This window comes from Zosterops lateralis (assembly GCF_965231275.1).
Source record: "Zosterops lateralis genome assembly, chromosome: 1".
Taxonomy (NCBI): Eukaryota; Metazoa; Chordata; class Aves; order Passeriformes; family Zosteropidae; genus Zosterops; species Zosterops lateralis.
This window is the reverse complement of record NC_139762.1, coordinates 90,373,491-90,399,647: the sequence shown is the minus strand read 5'-3', so window position 1 is coordinate 90,399,647 and position 26,157 is coordinate 90,373,491. Positions and strand designations below refer to the sequence as shown.

The window sequence follows — 26,157 nt, the reverse complement described above, 5'->3', positions numbered from 1 at the left end:
CCAAAACCAACAAGTGCAAGCACTCTCTTTTGTAAGCTCATTGTATTCTGTGTTAAAACTTGGTGAACTTCCAGTTCCTTTTGGAAGGTGAATAAATGCTGAACCATGGGCTTTACTGCTTTCTCAGAGCTATTTGTCTCTCTTGCCTTTTTTCATCAGATCTTTTTTGCTGAAAGTAATGTAAATCTTTATTAGTTGTGACACCAAAGAGATACAGAGGTCTGAGAACTCTACATTACTAATGCTCTGTGTAGATCTAAAATATTTTAATGGTCTTCTCCTACAAGGTTTAATATGTAGAAGAAAAGTATAAGAAAGTTGCAAAGACATATATCAGTGAGTAGTTGAAAAATATTAAATGTTGAGAAGAGAACAGAATATGTATTGTGAGAAGGGATTGTTACCTGGATTTGCTATCACCTAAAGCCACCCTGATGAAGTGTTGTCAATTTAACATGAGTTTTTAAAAAAAGTGTTCTAGAAAGGGAACAAGAAACTTTACTAAGCAATAATCAGAAGGTACTTACAATCTGATTTACCTAGAAGCCATGTAATTTTTAGTGCAAATGGCATGTTTGTATAGTCTAGGGAAATCTCTTGCTAAAGATTTGAAACACCTTGCACTGTCTGCCTGTAAAAATCTGCAAATCTGTAAATATTTGAATACATTTTATTCTGAGCAAAGATAGTCCCTCTCCATAACAGTTTCCACGTATGTGATATCTGTATGGATGGAGGTTAAAGTATGTAGTCCTAAGGTTTATGTTGTTTTCACAGCTGCTATTTCCTTGCCTGGCTCTTTTTCAGTTTATAGTCTTTCCAGTCTGGTTTAAATTATCTGTATAGCAGCACTGTATGCATTGTGGATCTTTGGTTTGACAGGAATACTATCAGAACTCTTCCAGTTTGCCACTGATTTTGAAAATCTTGATGAGAAGTTTTGATGAAGATTACATAAGCTCATATGCACACCTCTAAAAAGTAGAAAAGAGAGAAGCCACTCATTGATTTCAGAGAGAGTAAAAATTAATGATGAAATTGGAAGTTGATGGGAAAATTAAATATTTCCTATGTAGCCACAAAAATTCCCTATTCAAATTGTCCTAATATGTCTGTCTACTTTGGCCTTCTAGATACTGTGGAAAAACATTTTAAAATATTTGCCAGGTGAAAAATAAGGGAAGAGAATTATTACACATACAGATTATGGTGAAGGATTCTATTGGTAACTGCAAACCACTTTAACGTTGCTTTTTAGTTTATTTCAAAAACTCCTTGGTAAAATTATCGCTGCTCTAAGGATTGCTTAATTATAATTTTTTTCCTCTTTTTTTTTTTTTTTTTTCTTTTAGCTGAAACTAAATTGTTGTGTCTTCTTATCAATCTAGTCCTGGTGGAGCAGGATGTCCAATCGATTCCGCAAGCTGAAGTTGACTCAGACGCTGCGCCATGGATTTCCTTCCAATCAGTTTGTGCCTTTTCCGGATGAGGCCGAGCCGTCATTAAATTCCACTATAAAAGTGGCTTCACAGGGTGATACAGACTCCTCTGGAAACCTTGATGCTGCTACAGCTTGGAACACAAATAACAAAGCCAGTGGTAAAGGCAGAGTTGTCTTGTGGGAAATGAGCTCTTGTTCGGTAGTCAGGATGATACTATTTCTGAATTATTGGTTTAGTTCCGATTTAGCTTAGTATAAGTGAAAAAACAACATATTTGTAGTCTGTAGAAAGGGAGATGTTCGTACTCACTTGATCCTGCTGAGTGCAGCATCATTTAAGCAGGAAAATACTAATACAACCATGTTTACTATTCTTTAGTATGCACTAAAGAATAGTAAATTCAGACAGGTCACTGAGAAGTGTTAGTATGTTCCATAAACTAATTCATGTAATGAAAACCAATTTATTTAAACAAATAAGTAAGTAATTCTGAAAAGAAAGAGAAATTGAAAAAGCTCAACTTGTAAAGCACAAGTAAAATTGTGCTTTAAAAAACTCTTCATGAAAATCCCCCACTGTCTGCAATGCAAAGTAAGACTTGGCTTAACTTCAGCTGAGGTGCATGACAGTGGCACTGGAAATCTTCACAGTGCGTGCTTACTGAGGGTAAAGCTGTTGATTGTTTAAAAACAATGAACTATCCTTAGAAACAGAAATAGAAACATGTAAACAATAAAACATAATTTATGTATTTTTCAGGTGCAAACACTGCAAAAGGAGGAAAGGACGATGAATTATTGACAACTATGGTATGTTCCAGTGTTCTCAATGCCTTCAGCCTAGTTCAGAGGGTCATGTAGCTCCCATAATTTTTACAGATTTTTGCCTCCTGTCCAAGCCACTTCCAGAAAAAAAGCTTTTTTATAGTCACTAGACAGGAGCAGACATGCTTTGATACACCAGTAGTTCTTAGAGTAGAAAGTACTAAAAGTATTGTGATGTGGAAGTTGTGCTGACTTTTTTCAAGAGTTACCCTTACCTTTGTTTGATCAGCAGTGAAATAGTAACATAGGTGGAACAGCTGCTTAGTTGCTAACAAGCAGTATAAAGTGAGGAAAACATGAATGGAACATGGTACAATGGAGGTGTGAAATTAGTAATAGAGGCAATCATTAAATACTTAGTTTGGGAGCTGTATTTGTGCTATTCTATTCCTTCTTCTGTTATGCCATAGTATTTGTATTTCCCTGCAGCTTACTCCCTGGTGATGTCATTAAATTTGGCTGGTTATTATCTTTATGTTCTTTTGTAAGAACTTTTGCTATGACTGACTGACAGAACTCCAGGGAGCAAAGTCAGTTATGGTGTTTTTATCTCTTTCTGCACTACACATACAGCAGGAACATGCAGTTGCTCACTGTTTCCAGGCATCCTGTCTGGGAATACAGAGAGGACTACATTGTTATTTCCTTGGAAATTGATTGTTATTCTTGTTAAAGTATTGAGCAATATTCAAGTTAAATATTGAGCAATATTTAGCCCAGTAAAAAAAGAGATGGTTTTTGCCACTTAATGAGCTATATTCATTGTATCAAATGAATAAGCTTAATACTGAGGGGTGCCACAATATTCATTGGTTTCTCTCTGTGTTGTATTTCTCTCTGTGTTGTTATTATGTGTTGTACTTCTCAAATAGGACTTTTAGGTCTCATTTCTGTTCTGTTTAAATGTGTTTTAATCTTTTTTGCTTAACTTAAAATTTTGAAACTGCGTCACCAGCTCCCAGTAATCTTTCTTAAGAAGTGACTCTTTCCTCCCACCCCCCTTTCTTTGCTCCCCTCTCTCAGCTGAGGAGTAGTGCTCCATTTACCAGGCTGCCCAGTGACAAGCTGAAAGCAGTGATACCACCTTTCTTACCACCTTCAAGCTTTGAGCTTTGGAATTCTGACCGAACCCGACTCAGCAAAGATGGCAAAGCTGAACAGATGAGAACTGCCTGGCCACAGAGAGCAATCAAGCATGATTTTAACAGCAGTGGGAACTCTGATATAGTAAGCTAACTAAATGTGTACGAAAATACTGTGTTATGCCAAGGCCCTGCTGACTGGTGAGCTGCTCTGTTTCTGATTAGAAATTACTTTTAACCCACTGTCTCACCAATGGCTTGCCCTTTTAAGCAGTGCTGCTTAGGAAGAATGCACATCTGTATGGAAGGAACATAATAGAACAAAAGTTCTGTGTGAAATGAAACAACGTTTTGTTTGGTTTGGTTTTTTGGGGGTTTTTGATTTTGTTTGGGTTTTTGTTTTGTTGGGAGGTTGTTTTGTTGGTGGGGTTTTTTTTCTGAACCACCAACAGTGTGGTAGAAACTGCTCTGATTTGGAAAAAGACCAGGGACAGAAAAAAAGAATGAAAATTCCTCAATTTTTAGGAACTGAGCAGGAGGGAAGAAATATCAGTAAGACCAATATACAGACATAATATGCTGAGAGATTGGCAATAGATAAAATTGTAGCAAGTAGTGATCAAGTGGACTTGAAGGCAGACAGCTTTAAATTGGAAGTACTGTAAAACTGGAAAAAATCTTGATTATTTCTGTTTTTTTATAGAAAGAGCATGTCTGATTCTACAGTGTTTTCAGTGAAAACGCAAACCAAAAGAAAAATAGGTGGTTTGTGTTGAGATAGGAAATTAAACAGCCTTGACAGCCTTCTCTTTCATAGTTGAAGAAAAAGAAGTGCTTACTCCCCTAACTGTAGACTGGAATAGCTAGATGTAGAGAAGACTAGTCCAGAACTGTGTTTCAATGTCAGTTCTAGAAATGGGACAATGAAGACATTTAGGAGGATTTTTTGTCTCTTTTGGTTTTTTTAAGTGGACATTAGCTTAATACCAGTTAAGGTGATTTAGTTGGAATAGGGCGGAGTATTAGAAGGGAAGTGATATAACAGGAAGGTAAGTGTTTATCATCCCAAAGAAGATGGTCGTAATAACATAACTGGATAATTGGCATGTGTATAAAGTGAGGAGCAGGGAAAGTAGGGGAGGACTGGCCATCAGTCCTTCTGTGAGGAAAGAAGGCTCTTGCTGAGGGTGTAGGAAGGAGGGAAACAGTAAGTCAGAGATGGAAGAAGTGATTTGAGCAACTGGATAAGAAACATGAAGAAGCTGTGCTGCAAAAGCTCATATGTCAAATGGCTGGCAGTGGCCAATTGTGTAGAAGCAGAAGAAATGAAGGAGGATGTGGCTGAGGGTTTGGATAGTGTATAGCTAAATCAGTAGTGCCTCACTTGATAAAACTCAGTAAGTGGTGCAGCTGGCTGTTTAGATTACAGAGAATATAAAAATGCAACTGGTGGAGAGAAAATTTATATCGCTTCTTTTAGCTTAGTTTGTAAGAAACAGAGATATAATGGATGGGAAGTTGGTAGATGTTTTGTAAGATGGGAAATGTCAGGATTCTGCAGGAAAGAAATTTCACATGTGATAATTTTTTTTCTTCCCCACTGTTCATAATACTGTGTATATCATGTCTCAGGTGCATCATATATGTTCATTTCTGTTGGCCAAACATTAAGAATTAATGGCTTAATATGGTGTAATTTCTTTCATTGAATAAATATACTCAATATATATATATATTTATATTAGTATATATTCAGTATATATGTATATATAAAATAAGATTATTTCTGAGATCCCCTTTTGTTCTTCAGTGAAAGTTTCAGAACTTGGGAGTTGAAGTTTGCTCTTTATTTTTCTCAATCAAGAAAGAACAAATTATTTTTCATTTTGTTTTCCAGACATCTGTTAGCAAAGGTGCTAGGCCAGTCAAATTACCAGCATTTGCAAGAAGACCAGCATCTCCATCAAATTCCAACAACTTCAACCACTCTCCCCATTCTTCTGGTGGATCCAATAATATTGCAGGAATTAGCAGGCATGGAGGAGAACTGCATAACAGATCAGGTACCATTTTTAATAAGAAAGTAATTTGTACCTGGTTCAGTTAAAAAATTAATGATATGGTGATGGTAGAAGATACTAAACCTTTTCTGAGTACTCGTACCATTGTAGAAGCAAAGCTTCTGTAAATTTAATGGACACGGGATTGGACTTCGAACATTTACATAAGGGAAGAGGAGCCTCACCTCTGTTACAGAACTCTCAGTGGTCAGCCCAGCTCATGCACATTTTACTGGATCCACCCATGGTGAATCTGATGGATGCTGGCTCATTGTACCATGCATGTCATAGAGCTGACTCCTATGCATGTTGCTTACTTTTTGGTTTAAAATAAAAATCAGTTTTCAGTTAAAACCTAACTACAATTGTACCTGGTAGTTGCTGAAGACAGTATGGTGAAGAGGCTTATGAAAGCTATGTCCAAAGGTGTGAGAGTCAGCTCTGTGTGTGAAGGGCTGGCTTCCCTCTTCTGCAGCTGATTTCTGTTCTTTATTCTGGAAGCTGCTGAACTCTGGAGAGAACTGAAAATTGGAATTGTCTATTGCTTCATCCAGTCAGTTTTGAAATGAATGTTTGAGAATGTTTGAGAGTTAATAGACATTTCAAAATTATGGTTTCCTTTACTGGGTTTATTTTAATTTTTGTTCTAGGTGGCAGTGCAGATAATGTTTTGTCTCAGATTGCAGCCCAAAGAAGAAAAGCAGCAGGCTTACCTGAGCAGAAACCCAGCCAACAGCACAGTCCAGTCCAGTCAACTCCTTCATCTACTGTGTCAGATTTGCCGTGTGCTCAGATCGTTGGCAATGGACATGTTGGCAAGGTAATGGGAAATGTAACATTTTGCACTTCCAGATTGGCTAATAGGTCATATCTCAGTCATGGGTGACTGGTGCACAACTTTGCAGTTAAAAAAAGAATGAACACTTGTTATATTAGTGGAAACTTTTCAGCTCTTACTTTTAAGTGCAAGTCCACAGAAGATGAAACCTAATAATAAAACATGATTTTACTTTATTAATAATTTCCCTCTGTTTTAAAAAACAGTAAATGCAGTAAACAGCTTGATCTTAGGTTAGATCTGCACTATTATGGTTTCTCATTATTTCTTTCTATGGTCTAGATCCAATGTTTTATGTTAGTTATTCCTGCATTTTACCCTGAAGTGATATAGTTAGTTTCTCTAGCTAGTTTCCCTTCAAAGGCTCAACCCAAATGCAGACTGTGACATAGTTTTTACCAAGATATGCTGACCACAACAGTACACATGTAACCAGTCTGCTCCATGAGGTGTTATTTTTAAAGGGTAGGTCATCACCAAAGTTGAATTTTGCTCCTGCAGCCATACTGTCTGTGCTGACTTACCTGTCAATTCCCAGGAAAAGTTATTCCCTCATGGCCTGGACATTTTTGTGCATTTGTACTTTGAAGTTCTTAACTGCTTTGTACAACATTCTTGATGGTTAAAATTTTGAATCTTCAAGGTCTGCGGAGACACAAATTAGAAAGCAGCATCATAACAGAAGATGTGACACACTATTGAGAAATTGATGGGTTTATTTACATAAGGAAACATTGCATTTCAGAAAGCAAGAGAAGGAAAACACATAATTTGGGGGTTATGTTCTAATGCCTGGTATTCTGGAAATGTTAGAATACGTGAGCAAGAGCAAAATTTCTCCAACCTATGCTTATGTAATCTCCAGGCAGCTCATTTTGTTTTTTCTTTGCATCTTTCAGTGAGATTCTTCAAATTTTGCCTGAGGAAACAAAAATGACCAGAGTATAAAATTAATACTTCTGCAATCTCATTCTGTGATGTCTCATATGGCAGCAGTACACAATATTTGTATTTAATTAGTACATAAAAATGATAAATGAAATTGCAAAGTTGTTCAGAAATTAAATGGAAATTTCTGGAGGACAAAAGTCAGAAAAAGCAAAGGTGCAACTACTGATGCTGGAACAGTTTCCATGAATAGTCATTTTGATCTGTCAGTCCTGATTCTGGAGGGACTACTGCTTCCTTTTCAAAGATGAGATTGGGAGCTAAAATTTCTAACTCAGCTGGGCCACTGGAGTCTGAGCATTTATACCAATTCTTTGGCATATGGTAATCTTTCCTCGCTTTCTATCCTGTGCAACTGATCCCTGAGTTATAAATGATCCATCTCTTTTTCCTGTAGACAAAACCCCTTTATCATCCTTTTCCCTCATTAAAGTCTTCTCTCCAGAGCAGCTACCAAATGCTTTTACTTTCAGAGGTGGTCTGACCAGTATGTTTTAATTAAACTCTCAGCGTGTCCTCTCAGCTTGTTTTTAGCTTGGAAATAATTTCAGAAGAGCTCCTTGTGTGCCCCCCAAAAGTCTCATTTTTCTCCAGTTATATTAATCATCCCACCAAGAGATAATACCTGTGCCTGTGAGCTTTGTTTGGGCTGCAGATCCTGTGGCCTTTTGTTACAACAATGCTGCCACTAAGAAGTTTAACTACTGTTTCCACTCACAGTGGGATACATTAAGGGATAAAAGATAGTGAATTGCAATGTGCTGCAGATCATCTTCTGGAAAGGCTATTCATTGTGCTATTGAAAAGATTTTTAAACAACATTTATGCAGCTGTTTTGGAAAGGCAACAGCTTTTTCAGTGTTCTTTGCTTAGATGTCTAGACAAGTTTCATTCTATCCACCAGTAATAAAACATGTTGTAGTGTGGATCTCAGTATAGATATGCATGTATCACACAACTGAGGTGATTTTTTGAGATTTTTTTGGGAGAACACAATCAAATATGCATCCACACAGGCTGCAGAAGCTAGCAGTGTATTATTGTAATCATCAGTGTAAATGGTGGAAATCTAATATCTATATCCATTGAGGAATAGCTTGTGTCCTCCCATTAGGATCATGCTGTCTAAACTTGGAAATAGCTGATCTAAAAATGCAGTGATATTACACTGATCAGTTTTGCAAAACTTATCCATGAAGGGTGAGATATGGTGCAAGCTTTGAAAAAAAAAAAAAACAAAAAAAACCCCACAACATTTTACAAGATGATCTAATTTAAATAAATGCAGACAATGCTAGGGAGGGAAGACCATTCTGCAACACAAATGGCCAATACCAATTTAGATGGAAATTTGAGCCAGAAAGCTGAAATGAGTTCATGATGCTCTTCAGGGAGCTCTCAAGTTTGTATCATGCTACATTACTTCTAGTCAATTCAGCAGGGCTAAGGAATTATTATATTCTGACATAGGATAGAGTAATAGAAGAATGTAACCACTCAAATGAGTTTTATCTTTTAAATCTGCATCTCTTTCATTAAGCAGAAAAGTTCCATTTATGCCACAGCACAGAAGCAAAATTGTAAAGACAGGAACAACCACTGTCATTCTTGTTTCTTGCACTGTTACCCAGATCAACTTTTTTATCAGTTTATTGTAGTAGCCTGAGTGACAAAAGGCATTTAGAATTAAACTCTGAATTCAGGAATTCAGTAAAAAAATCACCTCCTTTTTGGGTCATACAGTGCAGACATCAAAATGTATATGTAGATCAAAGAATTTAGGAGATGAGGTGCATTGACTGTTTTTGGAAAAGACTGTTGATATGTGTACATATATATTTTCTTATTACCCATTTTAACTCATCTATTTTCCTCTTTTCCATTCCTCCAAATGTGTTAAATATTTGCAAAATTCTTAATAAATCATTTGACTCCTGTTAATCCTGGTAACAATAAATTTGAGGGTTGGCTGGAAACTTCCATTCCAGTGCAGCAAGGGGTTTAATGCGCCCAAAACTTAGTTTGTGCTTGCTACATGTTTCTGGTTAATCCAGCATGAAGTGCTACTTTAAATTAGCATCTCATATGCTTTGAAAATCTTTAATTAAGACTTAAGTCTCTGAATGAAAATCCCTATTTTCAAGTCAAAGTAATTTACTTTGGTTCTGTTATTAAACTGTTTTTATCTCAACTGCAAGTTTTACTTCTGTCTCTGCCCATTCCAAGGGAGGTGGGAGGTGAGTTAGAAGCTGTGTAGTATATAGGTGCCGCCTATACTTAACCCATGATAGCCCTTTTAGAAAAAGAATAATTGTGGTGCTTGTGGGTAGTTTTGCTTTACAAGAAGTAATTTTCCTATTACAAAATTACAGCCTTAATAAATGTATTTTTCTTCATAATTTTGAAGAGAGAGACTTTCAGCTGGGATAAAATCACTGTTGCTCCAATTATTTAAATATAGACCAAGCAGAAACTTCTAGTTGTGACTGCATGCTCTCAGAAATTATATACAACTTAAGTAATATTGAAGCATCATGTATAGGTAAACATGTTTTCGATTATTTTTAACTGAAATGGTTGCATCATTAACTGCAGCAAAAACTGGAGATGAACAAGAGACCTCCATCTGGGACTTCATCTACATCTAAAAGCACATCACCAACTCTCACACCTTCTCCATCACCTTCCCCATCTCCTAAGGTTCCAAACGCAGAGTCTTCTGTCTCTTCTTCTCACAGACATGCCAAGAGCAATGGCTCCAGCAGTGGTACGATTACAGAGGATGGTGAGTAGCTCACTGTGATTACAGGAGAATCATTCATCAAGAATACTGTGTGTTAAGCTGTAATTGTACTGGACTAGTGTGTATCTGCATGAGAACAGATACACACTAGTATCTGATACATTTTCTTTCTTGAAAATGTATTACGGTATTATGGTGTTTCTTAGTGAGATTGGCATTCCTGCACCAAAACTGCCTGTCTCTCTCCCGAAACCTGTGGTTCTTTCCATTTACAGAGAGACTGATATCACTTCAAAGCATAGAATATGTAGGTACGCCACTCCTACATGGCCACGTTTTCCTCCTTCATGGCTTAAGTTCTGTTTTTCACCCTTTGCTGGGGGTACAAAATGTACTTTCTTCAGACTAGATTGTTTTGTTTTGTTTTGTTTTGTTTTCCTTAGAAAATGCATCACTACAGAGATACATTTTTTATCCATAGCAAATCATAGCTACATGAAGTTGATTAAGAGCTGTAGTACATTTATTTTTCTAAATAGCAAAAATAACCTTATTACAACCTCTTTTTAACTTAAAGTCATAAGAATGATAATGTTGTTACTTTTTCAGTAAGATTAATACCTTTTAAATTAGACTTTTAGATCTAAATTACAACTTTTCAAAAGTCATTTTACTGCATTGGAAACTGGATGTCAATAACTTTGTTTTCTCTTGCAAATATTTCAAAAATTGAAGAAAATAACATGACTCAGGATCTTTTAAATAAGAAATGGAGGCACTTTGTACTATTTTTGTTTTTTCTGAAATTGTCTGTATTGATTTTGGTTTATTTTCACTTATGCCATCTTTGTCCATTAATACGGTAATTCCATTTGACTCTGAAGACAAGTGATACTTGACCTTCTTTCTGCCCTCTTCTCATGGCTTAGCTGTAACATACTCTAGTGATTGCTGGAGCAAATCCTTTCACATTTGGTGCCATCTTATAATGATGTCTTGATAACATAAGAGTTGCTGATTTAGAGATGCATAAAAGGAAGAGAACTCAGAGCTGGATAATGAGGCGAGTTCCCCAAGCCATCAGCTGCTCTCATCTCACCCAGTGAAGCTCAGTTTTGTGTCTGCACACTAATGCCAGGATACTGTGAGCTCCTTTGTAGCAGAGAAAAGGTTGTTTGTCAAAAGCACACGTAGCTCTGGGTTCATTGTGTTTGTTAGCTTTTGCAGTTTAGTGCTCCTTCAATTCACGGGCTTCTCTTACTGGGGTTTGATAGTAGCAGCAGTACAAATGCTGATATGCCAAGCAGTAATCAGAAGAATAAGTACTGAAGGTCTGAACTTTTCTTTCAAGTGAACTTAAATGAGTAAGAAAATTGATTAGCGTTGACTGTTACTGTGAAGGAACAGTAGCAGCATTCAGAAGTGTTCCTTGTTTCTTTTTTAGGCAACCACTTGGTGGACCATCAGCAGCTTGGCCCTATTTTGAGAGCCAGTGATATAGAGAATCATGAAAGGCGAAACCATGTGAGAGTAAAAGAAGGCTCTGAAAACTTGGAGAAAGGTAATCTTACCTTACTACTATAGAACAGTATAAAAGGAGGTGCTAAATAGGAGTAACATGGCAAAAGCAGTAAGAGCTTCAAGAACCTTAGTTTGCTCCAGGGATGAAGGTAAGGAGGCAAGGTAAGTGTAGGGAAAATGAGAGTGGTAAAGCAGAGGACAAACATGTTTAAAGCAAGAGTTGTAAAACTGAGAGGTTTCAGGTTTTGTTCAGCCTTAGGGTAATAATACAGGAACTGGAAGAGGGGTAGAGGAAGAGAAATCATGAAGAGCTTACACCTGAAAGTGTTCTCTATGTGTGAAAGGTGTTTGGTGTTACACTTGTTTATGACAATAAGACTGAGCTTAGATGCCCTGGAAGTTTCTTCCCATATCATGGCCTACAGTTCTAAGCACACTTATATGATGAAAAATGAGAAGGATAACTAACAACCTATAAGAAAAAAAGTTAATAATATATCTAGGGTCTTCTAATGTGAATTCTGTTTTCTTTCTCTAAGATGATATTTTTCATCAAACAATGTGGAGAAGTTCCCATGATACGTTTTTAAAACTGATTACCTTTTCTCGTGGATTAATGTCAGGGTACTAAAGCTTGTAGTCTGAGACCAAGTCAACTTTTTTAAATCATGTTAGGCATACCAAGTTAGTTGAACATAAGGTTTAAAAAAAAAAACAACCAAAACCCTAGCAGAAAATAAGACTCAACTAGAATTTTTCTCTTCAGTTGTCTTTGGACTCTCCTATGTAAAGAAGAAGTCTTCCAAAATAGTACAGAGAAGTGTGTTTATCTCAACGTACTTGATGTCTTTTGAGAAGCTTAGAGTATGAGATTCTCTTTCATGTTTCTAGTGGTGATGAAAAGGAAAACTCAAAAGGCAAAGAAGTGAAATAAAGGAAAGCAAGGTATATTTGGTAATAGACAAGTAATGTCTCTAAAATAAAAGTGAGTTTATATGCAGAATATTAGATACAGTTTTGTTTCATAATGTAATAATTCATGTTCTTCATTTTGACTCTGACTTCTTAGCTTCACTGGCCACTTAGGTACTTAAGGGGAATAAGCTTACCTCCTAGCAAGGTAAGACTAGATGAAATTGCAGTATATGTAAGTAGGTGAGAACAGAGTGAGCCAATATTTCAATTTCTGATGGAAAATAAATGGGGTTGTTTTTTTCTTACCATAGATGACTATGGGAAATATAGGCTTTAATATGTATTTTCAGTTTATAATGCTGAGGTCATTACAATATTTTCTAATCTTTGGGATTGATTGATTTATTTTTCTTTTCTGTTGTTACAGATGAGCTGACTGGCATCCTTAAAAAATTGTCACTTGAGAAATATCAGCCTATATTTGAGGAACAGGAGGTATGTTTTTTCTGAAAGATCTTGTTTTTACTGCTCTAATGAAAGTAGGGTATAACATGTTGCATCTGATTTGTGATCCAGAATCAAGTTCTACAACCATTCCTGGTTGCAGAGAGAACCTTGAAAAGTGGACCAAGTGATATTTGTGGCATTCTTCAGAATACTGAAAATAGCAGAGCTTTTTACACTTAACCTACAACTTTTGTATACCTAGGGTTTTTTTTTCTCTCTGTTGTTACACTCTGCTTTTTCTATATATGTCTGTATTCAATGTGGCTAAACAGTTCATAGGACATACTGTATCATCCCTGGAATCACAGCTGGAACCTCATTTTCAGAAGGAGAACAGCAGGGTGTGAGTCACCGAGATGGCTGCTTTATCTTCTTTATCCACTCTGCATGAGCAATAGGAGAATTAAATTGGGGAGCATAGGCATTGTGGTAGATGAGAGCTGTGACATTGACTTGCTGAAGGATGCAGTGAAAGGAAATATTGCTGAAAATAAGTAAAATTAATTCATTGCAATGTTTAAGGCAGGATCAGATGTGAGCAAATGTTGTGTGTTTATTTGGTCAAAGAGAAGAGTAGTGAACAGATATGCACTAAGTTGACATTGCTACAGATTTCAAAATTCAGCACAAGCCCAGACAATTTAGCTGCATTACAATATATTGGGTTATTTCCCCTGCATGGTAGGCAAAGGAGCATTGTGTAGAAGTTAATACGCATAGTTTGTGAAGGTTATATCAATATGAAAAGTTTCAGATATTTGTTCTTATGGATATGTTGTTATAATAAAAACTGACATATGAACAAAACCTAGGTTTTTCTCAGGAGACACTGGAAAAGTAAACACAATATTTTGAAATTCCAAAATTACTTAGGGGGGAAAGGGTGAAGAAAAGAGAGAAACCTTAGGTTTATTCAAGTAGCTGCTACTGTAGGCAGAGGAATTTCTGTGGAGATAATATATTGTGTATTAATAGAACTTGATGGGAAAAAACCTAAAATTCCTTTAATATTTTAGATGTACTATCATGATTAGTTGAATGATTAACAGCAGATTAGCAGCTTTACAACAGAGTGGTAAAGTGATAATTTTAATGGATTACCAGCACCAAATGGTAATTCATTAAAAATTCTTTTTGCACAATATTTACTTTAAGTCTATACAATTAAAAAACCCATCAAACCAATTTTAACCTGTAATAATGAATCTTTGCATAGGTAAATTTGTCTTAACTTTTTTCCTTTTATTCCTTCTTCTTTTTTTTTTTTTTTTTTACATGCAGGTGGATATGGAAGCTTTCCTCACACTTACTGATGGTGATCTGAAAGAGCTGGGTATTAAAACGGATGGATCAAGGCAGCAAATTTTGGCAGCTATTTCTGAACTGAATGCAGGAAAGGTACAATTTTAAGTACTGTACTAAGTAAATTATTTCAAGGTTTTTCATATAATTAATTCAACATGCATTTTGAAATTCAGTTGTGGATGTTAGTTAGAAAAGCTAAATTAATTTTTTCCAAACAAAGTGTTCCATGTATTTGATTAGTGAAAAATCTTCCTTTGTGGCACTTCTGTTGTCTTTCAATAACTCTTTCCTCGTCCAGTGAATAAACTACTTGTAAACATCAGCAATATTGAAGTTTACAAATATTAATTTCAGCAGTGCTAAAAAGAATCATCTGGCTGCAATAGTGCAGCTAGAGAATGCAGTATAAGAGGAAAGGTGTCCTTTGGTTAACATAACAGGTTTTGATTCCTCTGTGATTAGGGGAATAGTGCTTCTCTCATTTCTTACACTTTTATTGCCTTTGAATTTTATATCGACATAAACAAATTTGCTAAGAATGGTGTACAGTAAACAGTGCTCTTGTCAGAGGGATTTTGTACTGGAACATTTCTTTGATTACGCTTACTGATGCTTCTCAGCAGCTTTTTTAGATTTGAGGTCCACTTGCTCTCTGCTACTGGAAGTTCAGACTAACAAAACACAAAGATAGATTTCCTAAGTCAAGATCAACAGTAGTGATGAGGCTAAAAATTAGGGGAGGTAGAGGATGTTCCATACTAAGATATGTCATGAAGATAGGAAGGAAATAATGAAAATGTTTATATTGTTGTCTGGTAGTTTCAGGAAAATATTACTAGAAGGTTTTCAATATATGTCTGTAAGGTAAGGATTTGTAATTATTTCTAATAGAATACTTCAATATAAACATAGACACACATATTTACACATTTGTTGTGTACTCTTAATAAATTCATTTTTTAAACAGAAATTTAAGAATACGGTATTTTATTTTATTGCTCTTTTACAGGGTCGAGAGAGACAGATTTTACAAGAAACTATACATAACTTCCACTCTTCATTTGAGAGTAGTGTCAGTAACACACGACCACCAGGTCATTCCCAATGTAAGTAGCACCTGAAATAAATTGAAGGATGAATTACAGGTTGAATCACAGAATCACAAAATCAGTTAGGGTGGAAAACACCTCTGAAATCACAGAGTCTAACATGGCCCTGAGTGCCACGTCCAGTCTTTTCTTAAACACCTCCAGGGATGGTGATTCCATCATATCCCTGAGCAGCCCATGCCAATGTCTAATCACTTTTTCTGTGAAAGAGTCTTCCTAATGTCCAAATGTGTGGATATTTTATTTAATACTGGCTGGAAGACAGAATGTGACAAACAAGCCTGTTAGCTGCTTTCCTGGCTAATGATGTGTCTCTCTGAGACTGCAGAGAAGATTTCAACATAAAAAGTAGAGGTATCTGTAAGATGTCCATACATCCTTCATTACTATCTGAAATAAGGATAAGATTTTTGTTGTGCAGTACTAAACATGGAAAGTGGATATAAGTATAGGATACCAGAATATACAATATACTGTCTATAGTGTCTTTATCTATATATATATGTAGCATTGATGGGAGGTGTCCCTGTATGATACGTAATTAACTTTTGCATATTCTATATAGGAAATACCTCAGTATGATCAGGTAGAATAAATATATTCAAGATTTACAATTTAGCATAATGGTTTAGGCAGCTCTGTTAATTATATATTTATGTATGTATGTATGCATTTAGTTATTTTGCATAGGTGGTATTTTTATATGATTATCTATTGTTGGTTTCTTTGAAATATATGTATTCCAAGCACCAGTGTTACCTGCTAGCCAAGCTAGCAGGAGAAACTGCCTTTTAAAATTTACTGTCTGTAACCAAAACTTAGAGGAAGGTGTTGCTGACCTGTAATAATTGAATACATTTCCTACACTCTCAGATATAAAAACTGCAAATCTCTGTCCTGCCAGCCACCTGAAACAAAGGCAGATACTCATCTATTACTCCAGATCAAAGCATAGGGCATAACCTATTTCCACATGTACTTCTGTATCCATGTTTTAGTAGAAACAATGAAAGCCATTGAATAGCCTTGAGAAGTTCACTATGTTAAAATTGCTTCTTCTTCCATTGTTTATTTTGCTGCTTTCATCCACTCACAAAATAATTTCATTTGTTTAACATTCATATGTTAAATAATTCAAATACTGTATACCTTAGGAAACCTTAATAATGAGCTAGTCCCAGTTGTTCCAATCTCAAGTCAGCTGCATTTCACTAGTTATGTGAAAGCAGGTGCTAACTGTTGAACTACTGATTTCTTGGGGAAAACTGGAAATTGCTGGGGAGTAGTCAGTGAATGTGGGCTACTTCCAACATTCTGTGTAGTCTGCTTGGCTGAAAGCCACTATCAGGTGTCCCTGTATGCATTGTGCAACTTTCCATTCTCAGCATAGTCAGCACGTGTGGGAACTTCTGGATGTCTCTTGGTAACATCCCAGAGCTGAAGAGCCTCTTCTGTAGGTATTACTAGGTGAGCAGAAGCTGTTTGGGATTTGATTACATGGTGCAAAGAACTGGAATTACTCAAGAACCAAAGAAGCATAGAAGTGCAATGTATCTCCAAGCAAGTTGCTGACCTTAAGTGTCTTGAAGACATCAAAGGACAAGAAAGGTGGCTCAGAGCTGGGGATAACATCCTTTTGTAAGAATGGAGGCAACAGTTGCTCCTGTTGAGCTTTTGACAAGACGCTGAAAGAAGGCTGCCATCAGAGATCTGGCTTTTGGGTTTTTGTGTGTAAGAGCTCCATGATAGAGATTTGACTGTGAAACAGAAACAGAAGCACTAACAGAGAAGAGGAAGAGAACATGTAGCTAAAAGAAGTTTCTGCACCAGGTAAGCTGCTTTTTATTGTAAAAAGTAGCAGTGGAATCCTTATGCAGTCTCTGCAACTTGAAGTACTTTCCAGAAATGTGTAATATTTTAGAGCATAAGAGCAGCTGTACCAAGTCAGATCCAAGGTCCGTGCTGTTGTGTTCAACTTTTTCATCCAGTCTCATCTGGCACTGATGTGAAGAGCTGCTTGCTTTCATTTGCTGTGAACTTGCCATGTCCTGACTTCTTTTGCTTCATCGTACTGGATCAGAAGATACAGTGAGCAGGTATTTCCTGTTCCCTGCATACATGCCACTGATGATTTTACAGATCACTATGACATTCTTCATTCATATTTTTTTCCAAGGGGAAGGCTTATAGGCTGCTTTGTCATTCCTTATACCATAGTTTTTCTAACCTCTTTTCCTCTTCTGTTTTTATCTTTTCAGACTTGGGAGATACCAGCCTAGCGTAGAGTATTCAATATGTAGGCATATTATGGATTTACATCACAGAGTGATGTTTGTTTTTCAGTCGTGTTCTCTGATTCCCATTCTCTTGCCTTTTCCTAGTTATTTCTGGTACTTTGCTGTGTTGACTGTAATTGAAGACTGAATTGGTATTCATTTGAATTACCTCTTACAACCCAGCTGATCTACTGAGTTTGAGCTTACAGTCTATAATTATATATAAACACACATACATCTTTTCCAGTTGCCTTGCTTATTACTTCTTATTTACCTTCACCAAATTTTGTCACTATCTTACTGTTTAGGCACAGATGTCACATGAATACTTTTTTGCCAGCTTTCTGTTTACCTTATTTTATATTTACATGGATAACTTAGGAAATGTTTATCCCTTCACTCTATATACCCTTTCAAAATTCTATATTGAATATACTGTCCATATCCTGAATATCCTCATGCATATCCCTATGAAATATTAGGAGTGAATCTCTCTACTATGGAAAAAATCATTTTACTCCAACGTTCTGTCCTCTGCCTCCCTAACAGATTATTTATCCACACAAGAAATTTTATTTTTACCCTGTGGGTTCCTTATTATCTTAAAGGGCTAACCTTGGACCTTGTGAAATGCCTTGTCAAAATCAAAGCATCAAAAGGACCTCTTTTATCTACAAGACTGTTGGCACCTTCAAGGAATTGTAGTTGGTTGGTGAGGCAAGACTTCTAAAACCCCTTCTTGATTGCTTTCCACAAAATTTCAGATTGTTACAGTTTTTACTAATCTGGTTAGTATTACTGTCCATCTCACTGGTCTCTGTTTCCCTACATTAGCGATTAAACCATTAAAAAGATTTTCATCACTGTTATCACATCTCAGTTATGTGACAATTTAAACAACAACCTGTGCTCTGTACACAGCAGTTCAGCTGCTTAATCCTTCTGCTTCTTTCGGACATCTTAGAAATTTGCTATTATTTGCTTTGTGTATTTGTTTTATGTGCTTTTTTTGCTAGTACTTTGGGTTAAGATATCTTGGACTCCCACTTAAAGAAGGTTTCTGAACTGGAATCCTTCCTCCCCACCCCATGCCAGGGACACTAGGTTAGGCTGTGTGAATTCCATGCTCCTGTCCTTGTCTGACCTGCATAATGCAGAGCATTGTAAATGATTCAGAGGCTACTGAACCCATAAGCCATTACGTTTGGAGGCACCATGAATTCTGAATAGGCAAACAGTACGTGCATGGGGAATGTTGCTTCCATCTCTTTTTTTAATGGAAATTAATTGGTTTCTAGAAAATTCTGATAAAATTATTCATTCCAAGAGTGAACATTTTGGCAGGTTTTGACACTTTGATAGTTTGGCTACTATTACGTCTTGGAAAATTGACAATGCATCCTGTCCTTGATAAGAGAAACTACTAGGAAGATACTGCTTTTTTATAGCCCAGTGAATGTGTCCAGCAAACACAGAATTGCTGTGCTGCTTCACCATTTAGAGCAGATGACCAGCCCATGGAGGCATGAGGCAGAATAACTGCTCTGAGGAACAAAACGCTCCTCCTTTGTCCGGATTCCACCTTCAGCAAAACAGCAAGTGACAACATAAAGTCCAGCTTTCTGAGAGAACAGGATTTAACAAATAGTATTATGTTATCCCAGGAAAAGTTTTTGTTTGTGGTTTGAGGTGATCATTTTGCTTACATGATTCTGGTAAAAAAGAAAATTGGACTTTCTGAATGCCTAATTGCCAGAACTAATTGTTTAGTTTATTTTGGGGGGCTGTGTCAAGATTCATGCTCCTGTTAACTGAGTGCAATCAAGAGGTTGAACAGATCTGGCAGTGGTCTACAGGTTAATTGAAACAAGTGACACCAAAGACAACAGCTGGATTTCAACACAAACTTGCCAAATCAGAAATGAAAAGCTGAAAAACAGCCATGTGGATTCTTTTTTTTTTTTTTAAAAAAAAAAAAAAAAAAAAAGAAAAAAAAAAAAGTAGAAAAGCAACTGAAATGAATTCCTCCAGAAAAGCAGACATAAAATCCTATATGCTAGTTACAATAGATGTGTAACAAAGTGTTACATGTTAAATCATCTGATAAGATCAGAAATACTTCATGGAAGTTCCCTTGCCTATTTATGGCTTGCAACAGAATTTGCCATTTCTGCAAAAATGACATGAAAAACACAAGAGAGAATCCAAGGTTTACACTCAGAAGGACACAATCTTTTTCTGCTAGGACACTTCTTAAACTCATTATGAAAAAACCTATTAAGATTAGTTGGAGGTAAAGCTAACTACCAGTTAACTTTGTTTGCCTTCTAATGCCAAGTTTATTGAAATGTTTGAAAGAAAAAGATGAGCCTTGTCACTTGGTACAGGCGTCCAGCTGCTTTCCCCCATCTAAACAACACTTCTGATAGGTGGGAAGAAAAGGGAAAATCCAAACATCTGGTAGGGGCGATGAACAAAGGCAGGACATAGATATCAAAAGAATAAACTGTGAATATTCTCCAGACAATATGCCTATGATGAAAAAAGAATATGATGCCTTTCAGTCTATAGGTAGTGGAAATTCTGGTTTTTCTCTTTTCTTTACATATGATATGTTATATATATTGATAGATACATATGTATCTGCAGATGCAGAGTTTTTATTAATGTATTAACTTTTTTATTAATGTATTAACTTTTCATTTTTAAATTCAAACTCAAAAAAAAGTGGAAATTATCCAGAGGAGGGAGTTAGAGATTGAGGAGAGAGAAGTAAAAGTAGGAGCAAAATCAATACAGACTTGCATATAAAAATCATAAAGGGTTCAGGTAGTCACTTACTGGAAAGATGCACTTTGAGAAAAGAGGGATTTCTCAAAATTTTGTGGCAGTAGGTGACCTTTTCACACATGAGTTTGACTTTTTATAACTTTTCCTTACAGGAAGCAGCTTAAGATGATTAAAATGAATTACAGGATCAAACTGTTAGATACAAGTACATTGGGAAATGTGGGCCTGTTTCCAGTGGTTGTGGCATTACTTTCTTGTTTACAGCTGTGAGTCTTGGTGGTTGCAATTTTTAAGACTTCTTTTTTTTTTCCTCTCTTACAGCTCCTGGCTGCTCTTTAAAACCACAAGAAGCTGTTTCTTCTAAAAGGTAGCTACTGGAACCAAAGTGGGGTGGTTTTTTGTTTGTTTGTTTGTTTGGTTGGTTTTTTTTTGAATGGTGAAGTTTGGCATCTGACTAAGTAAATCCGTGCAAATGAAAATTTGAAAAGTTAGTCCTGACTGCTCTGACATAGGATTTTTTGCAGTAACATGCTTAAAATGCAAAATCACAGAAAGTCAAAATAATAAAGAGATTGCTTCTATAGTCCAACCTAAGTGTTGAATTGGTCAAGGCATCAGTGGTAGGGATTTGAGAAGAGTGAAGTCAGAAGAGTAGGAAGAATGGATGAACATGCGAGAAGATGGATGTTTCATTCCACTCTTACCTATAGATGAAGAACCTGTGGGAGACCTTCATGGGCACAGTCAAGAGCAACAAAAGCACAGAAGGCAAGAAGGCCACCAGAAATTGTGACACCTTCTACATGGGGAAATACCTAAGCTGAATATACCTTTATTGACTGGATACAGATAAAGGAGTCCAGATTGAAAATGTAATGATTTCATGGAAAGAAATAGAAGGGAGAAGTGATGCTGCATTCTTCAATAACCAAAATATACTTTATATATTCAATATTATGAGGTTAGAACAGCAGTAAAAGTTAAAAAAAGTACCTTTTGTAAACACAGCACTTTATTTGAGGAAATGCATAATCTGTCACCAATATTTAAACAGAAAGAATGTTAAAATATTTTATATTGCTGACTTTTTTTTTTTTTTTTGAGAATAAAACAATTTACATTATACTGGCTGGGATTTTTTTGAATAGTGACACTAGCATATACTTAAAAATACATTTTTATAACTTGATTTTTTAGCAATTTGGAAATGAAAGTTACAGTAATTGCAAGTAGAAATAATTTTCTGTAGCAAATACCAGTTTTGTTAAGCAGGTAAAATGCAAATCATCAGGAATTAAAATACAAGTCATCAGAAGTTTCTAGCACTCTATTAATCTTTCTGAAGACTCAAGTACTGCAGGTAAAGGCAAGAAGATCTTGTAGCTCCAATTACTTGAGTGGTCTTGGTACATAACCGAAGATTTTACCCATGCTCCTCACTGTACTGTCAGCTCCTGGCTGTTTTTCCTGCCTTTGAGAGTAGGTAAGTTTGAGACAGAGTCCTGTATTGTGTGTCTGTGTGTCAGGGCTGGCACAGGCAGCTCTTTAACTCTGCTCTAGGCGGCAGAGGTCTGGTCGGTGCCATCACCAGGGCCTCAAAACCCAGTATCTCACTGGACTACATTGGAAGTTCGATTCAATTGTCCAGACCTCCACTGGCATTTGCCAGGCCTTGAGGCATCCAAAGCACCCAGAAGGGATGCCAGACATGACACTACATGAGGGTTATGATCAGATTGTTCATTGCAGCCACTTGGACAAAGAGACCATTCAGAGATGGAGACTCTGTAATTTCATTGACTTGTCCTGATTTGTCACAGACGTTCAAAGGTGAAAGCTTTTTTTTTTTTTTTTTTTTTTTTTTTTGCTGTTTGCTGTTCATTTTCTGTGTCCTCCTTTTCAGTTTAAATGAAAATCTTTGTTGGCAAACTTTGCTTACCTCATAATGAAAAGTGATACCTTCTGGGTTTTACCAAAGAAGGAGATCCTACAAAGACTAGTTCTTGTCGTGATTAAGTCTAGTGTTATAGACTCGACTAATCTGTAGTTATTAACCAAAGATTTTGCTGAGTACTGTTATTTTACAAGAAGCTTTTATAAGTTTCTTTGAATTTAATTTTCTTTTTCTGCACTTTGAGTGTTAATGCAAATCAGATTTTAAATAAAGATACTTTGTTATCTAGAAATGATTCAAGTAGTCATCTATAGTATTTCTCATGCTTCAGCAAATGCCTTAGAAGCCAGGTACTTTCTCAAGGGAATAACTTTGGTTTCCAGAGTGAAGAGTAACATAAGAGTTCATGCAAAGAGATTTCTTTAATACTGAGATCAGCTTAATTTACAATTGCTTGGCTTGTCTGACTCTGACACTAATAGCCTCAAACTTGCCACTTTATTTTATTTCAAAGCCCTCTTGGCAGTACAAGGGTACATTTAGTGGGAACAGGCTTTGTCCATTAAAACTGAAACTTCTTGTGCTATATTTAAAGCTCATTTGGAACACCTAATTTCCAGTCTCTCAGAAGTTTGTATTATTGAAATAAACTGTTAATGTAATGTCCTCCTTAAAGTGCCACAGCAAGGAGTTGTTTCAAAGCAATTTTTGCCACTTGTCATTCACAGCAGTCCAGTGTGCATTAAAACTTAATGGAGTTAACACGCAGTCATAAAAACAACAGCAAACACATACCTGAAGTATGATTGCCATATTCCCAGCATTGCACCCAGCATTCCCAGCAAAACATTTTAATTGGCCTCTTACTTCTCTGAGTTTTTATTCATAAGTATGTACAACACTCTCAAAATAGATCTGTCTGGTCTTAAGAGGAGTGGGATAGCAGGACTGTTAGTAGGGGAGTATTGCTGTACTGGAGCAGGGTTCTTGAAGGTGATAAACAGGTTAATGTGAGTTTTGGAAAGCAGGCCCATTCAAGATACTTCCTTGTAAATAACATAAAAATACTCTGTTCATGTGTACTCTTGATCTGTGGCTGTGAGTTCTTGTTTTTAATAAGCCTACATGGTTTGTTACCCCACAGAATCAGTACCCTCCAATTACCTGGTGCAGAGATTTCCTGTTTTCTGAGTTGTGGAAAAAAAACATTGTACAGATAGCAGCCAACAAAGTGCAATTTGATCACAACCGGCCTGATTTCAATTGTTCTCTATGGATATCTCCATATATGTTTTTTCCAAGTCACTCTCTGCTGCCATTATTTCCTAAGAATGGGAAGAATGAATAAAAGGAAAACAAAATGAATAAAAGCTAAAGATAGAAGCACAGCTACTAGATTGGGTTTTCTGGTTTTCTTTCCAGGATCTGCCTCTCTTTTAGGTTGTTTTTTAGGTTTCAATATTGAATGCCCTGGGATCCACTTACTTCAGCAGCTCAGGGCTCCAAAGCACTTACTGTTTATCACAGACTTAGTTCAAAATCTGTCGCTCATACACCTTTACTTAGAGCAAACAGAAAGTGTCATTTTCTGTGCTAGTAATTAAATGACTTATGCAGAGATCTACTTTCCCAGCTGCTTGGGCCACAGAATACAAAACAGAGCTCCAGTTTATAGATGTTCCTAAAACATTGTATTATCTCCTATAATGCATTTTAACTGCTTATTTGGTGTATGTGTCAAGCACACACACAAACTGTAGTCCTTAGCAATGCTACAGACATTTTACACAATCACAGAGGCTGGAATGAGCCTTTGGAGTATGTCTTGTCCGATGCCCCCCCTGCTGAAGCAGACCACCTAGATCTGATTGTCTGGGACCCTGTCCATTGGTCTCCCCTCATCCAGTGAGATGCTCTTCATAGAAAGCTGTCAGGTATGTTAGACATGATTTCCTCTGTTGTGAATTTGTGCTGACTACTCCCAAACACTGTCTTAACTGTCTGGAAATTATTTTCAGGTATTTTCTCCATCACATTCCCCAAAGTCAAAGTGGGACCGATAAGGTCCAGTTCCCTGAATCCTCTTTCTTGCTACTTATGAAGATAGGGATGGCATGTTTTCTTACATTGTGCAGAAATCTGGCCAATCACCACAACATTTTAAAGATAATCGAAGCAGGTTTGCAATGATACCAAACAGCTCCCTCCGTACTTGGAGAGTGCATCCCATCAAATCCCATGGACTTGTCTGTATCATACAACATCTCTTGGAATGCCATGGAAGGATATTTTGTCATCTACATGTGCCCCTCAGACAATGGGTGTTACGCATACTACATGTCTGCTAGTTCTTGGGTGTTTTATAGACATCCTCTTACTGTGAATTTCATAGTGGTTTGTCAGCTCTATTCTGAGCATCCCATCATTTTCATTGCACAGCAACAGCATTCATGGTTACTGTTCTCTGGGCATGCTGTGTTGCTTCTCACTTTACACAGTGATACATAAACTTTGGGGTTTTCCTTTCAATTCCTTGGACAAAGAGAGTGAACAGTTTGCAGCTAAAATCTTCCAGCACTTTTTTGTGTTATCAGCATTCAAGCAAATCCAGCATTATGATGAAGTGGGCAATCTTAAAATGCTGAGACTTTGTTAGGCTCTGAATATTCTGAGGAAAAGGACCTAGTACATACTGAAAACTGCAGTACGCCCTGTATTTCCAGCCTGACATAACTTCACTGTTGCCACTCATCACGCTGACAAGTACAGTAAAGCTAATTCAAATCAGTGCACAGTTAGGGAACAAGCTATTAGATTCAGAAACAGATAGCAAATCCTGCAATAATAGAATGCCTCTCCTTAGTGTAGCCACTAAGGTTTCCTGTGTTTTATCCAGATTACAGACTGTGAAGTCACGCTGACTAGTCCTATGATTCAGCCAGCCAGCAGACATGGCTCCAACTCCCAGGGAAACCAGTCGCTCCAAGTGCCATCTTCTGCACAGCAATAACTACTTGCAACCAAGCTCCTCATTTCTTCTGTGTGAGGAGAAATGTACCTCAAGTATCCTGCAGTGTAAACTTTGATGATCAGACAAAGATACTGAATTCTAACATTAATAGCGTCAATTCTTTGCTCAATTTAGAAGACTGTGGTGGTCTCAGATTAGGCAGTGCCCCATGACAGCTCCTAAATATGCTAGGTTTTGTTATAGCACTGCTTAAACATAATAATGATTTTCTACTTGTGGCAAGCTGCTTGCTGAGAAGTTGTAATGAAAAAAGATATGCCCCTTTTTACTTTTCAATAAATAAGTACTGTACTAAAGAGCCAAATACTGGCCTGATTTGTACCTGTGTAACTCTACCACATCCAAGCCACAGTGGATTGAAGTGCAGGGAACTGCAAAAGAATCTGGGCTAAAATAATCTAGAAATGGAGTATCCCACTGTAGTGGCACACCCACCTGCCATGTCTGGTTGCATAATTTCTGTGCAAACGGTGTGAATGCAAGGAAACTGTAGGTATATTCTTAGACAAGCAGCTGCAGAATGTTTTTGTTGTGTTTTTTTAGATATCTTTTAAATTTTGTTGGTGGTTCACCTCCCTGTTGGCATTCATCATGCCATTGTTTAACACCTTGGAAGGCCACTCTAATCTGATGAGTAGTTATTTGATTAATATTAAAAATGTTATTAATGGACTTGTTCTATAATGCCTTTATTTTCTGCTGGATCAAAGTAACACAAAGAACAGTTCATTTATAGAGATGAGGGGGCAAAGAGGACAAAAGAAAACTACTACCAAAAAAAACCTACTAGAAAGCCCTAACTTGGTTGGATATATCAACAAAACTAAGCAAAGGATTCAGCCTGTTTATTATGTGGAAATTGGCAATAGCCT

At 36.7% G+C, this 26,157-nt stretch overlaps 1 protein-coding gene across 5 annotated transcripts in view; it reads left to right on the top strand.

The window, feature by feature from the left end:
• Positions 1–22,535, top strand: part of ANKS6 (ankyrin repeat and sterile alpha motif domain containing 6) — a gene marked incomplete at its 5' end in the record, with an annotated part of 39,292 nt that extends 16,757 nt beyond the window's left edge. Inside the window, 13 exons of one of the 5 annotated variants that reach the window (XR_014589967.1) lie at positions 1,389–1,599; positions 2,202–2,251; positions 3,290–3,493; positions 5,246–5,411; positions 6,059–6,228; positions 9,790–9,979; positions 11,382–11,498; positions 12,801–12,868; positions 14,162–14,278; positions 15,195–15,291; positions 16,752–17,124; positions 20,682–20,727; positions 21,071–22,535. Coding sequence is in view for 1 of the 5 variants with exons in the window: in XM_083860335.1 (XP_083716461.1) it covers positions 1,389–1,599; positions 2,202–2,251; positions 3,290–3,493; positions 5,246–5,411; positions 6,059–6,228; positions 9,790–9,979; positions 11,382–11,498; positions 12,801–12,868; positions 14,162–14,278; positions 15,195–15,291; positions 20,682–20,727; positions 21,071–21,074 (1,440 nt within the window). Of the gene's footprint in view, positions 1–1,388; positions 1,600–2,201; positions 2,252–3,289; positions 3,494–5,245; positions 5,412–6,058; positions 6,229–9,789; positions 9,980–11,381; positions 11,499–12,800; positions 12,869–14,161; positions 14,279–15,194; positions 15,292–16,679; positions 17,125–18,178; positions 20,227–20,681 lie in introns of those variants that run through there. The other 4 variants (XR_014589968.1, XR_014589969.1, XR_014589970.1 and 1 more) reach the window with 4 other exon arrangements.
• Positions 22,536–26,157: the final 3,622 nt, after the last annotated feature.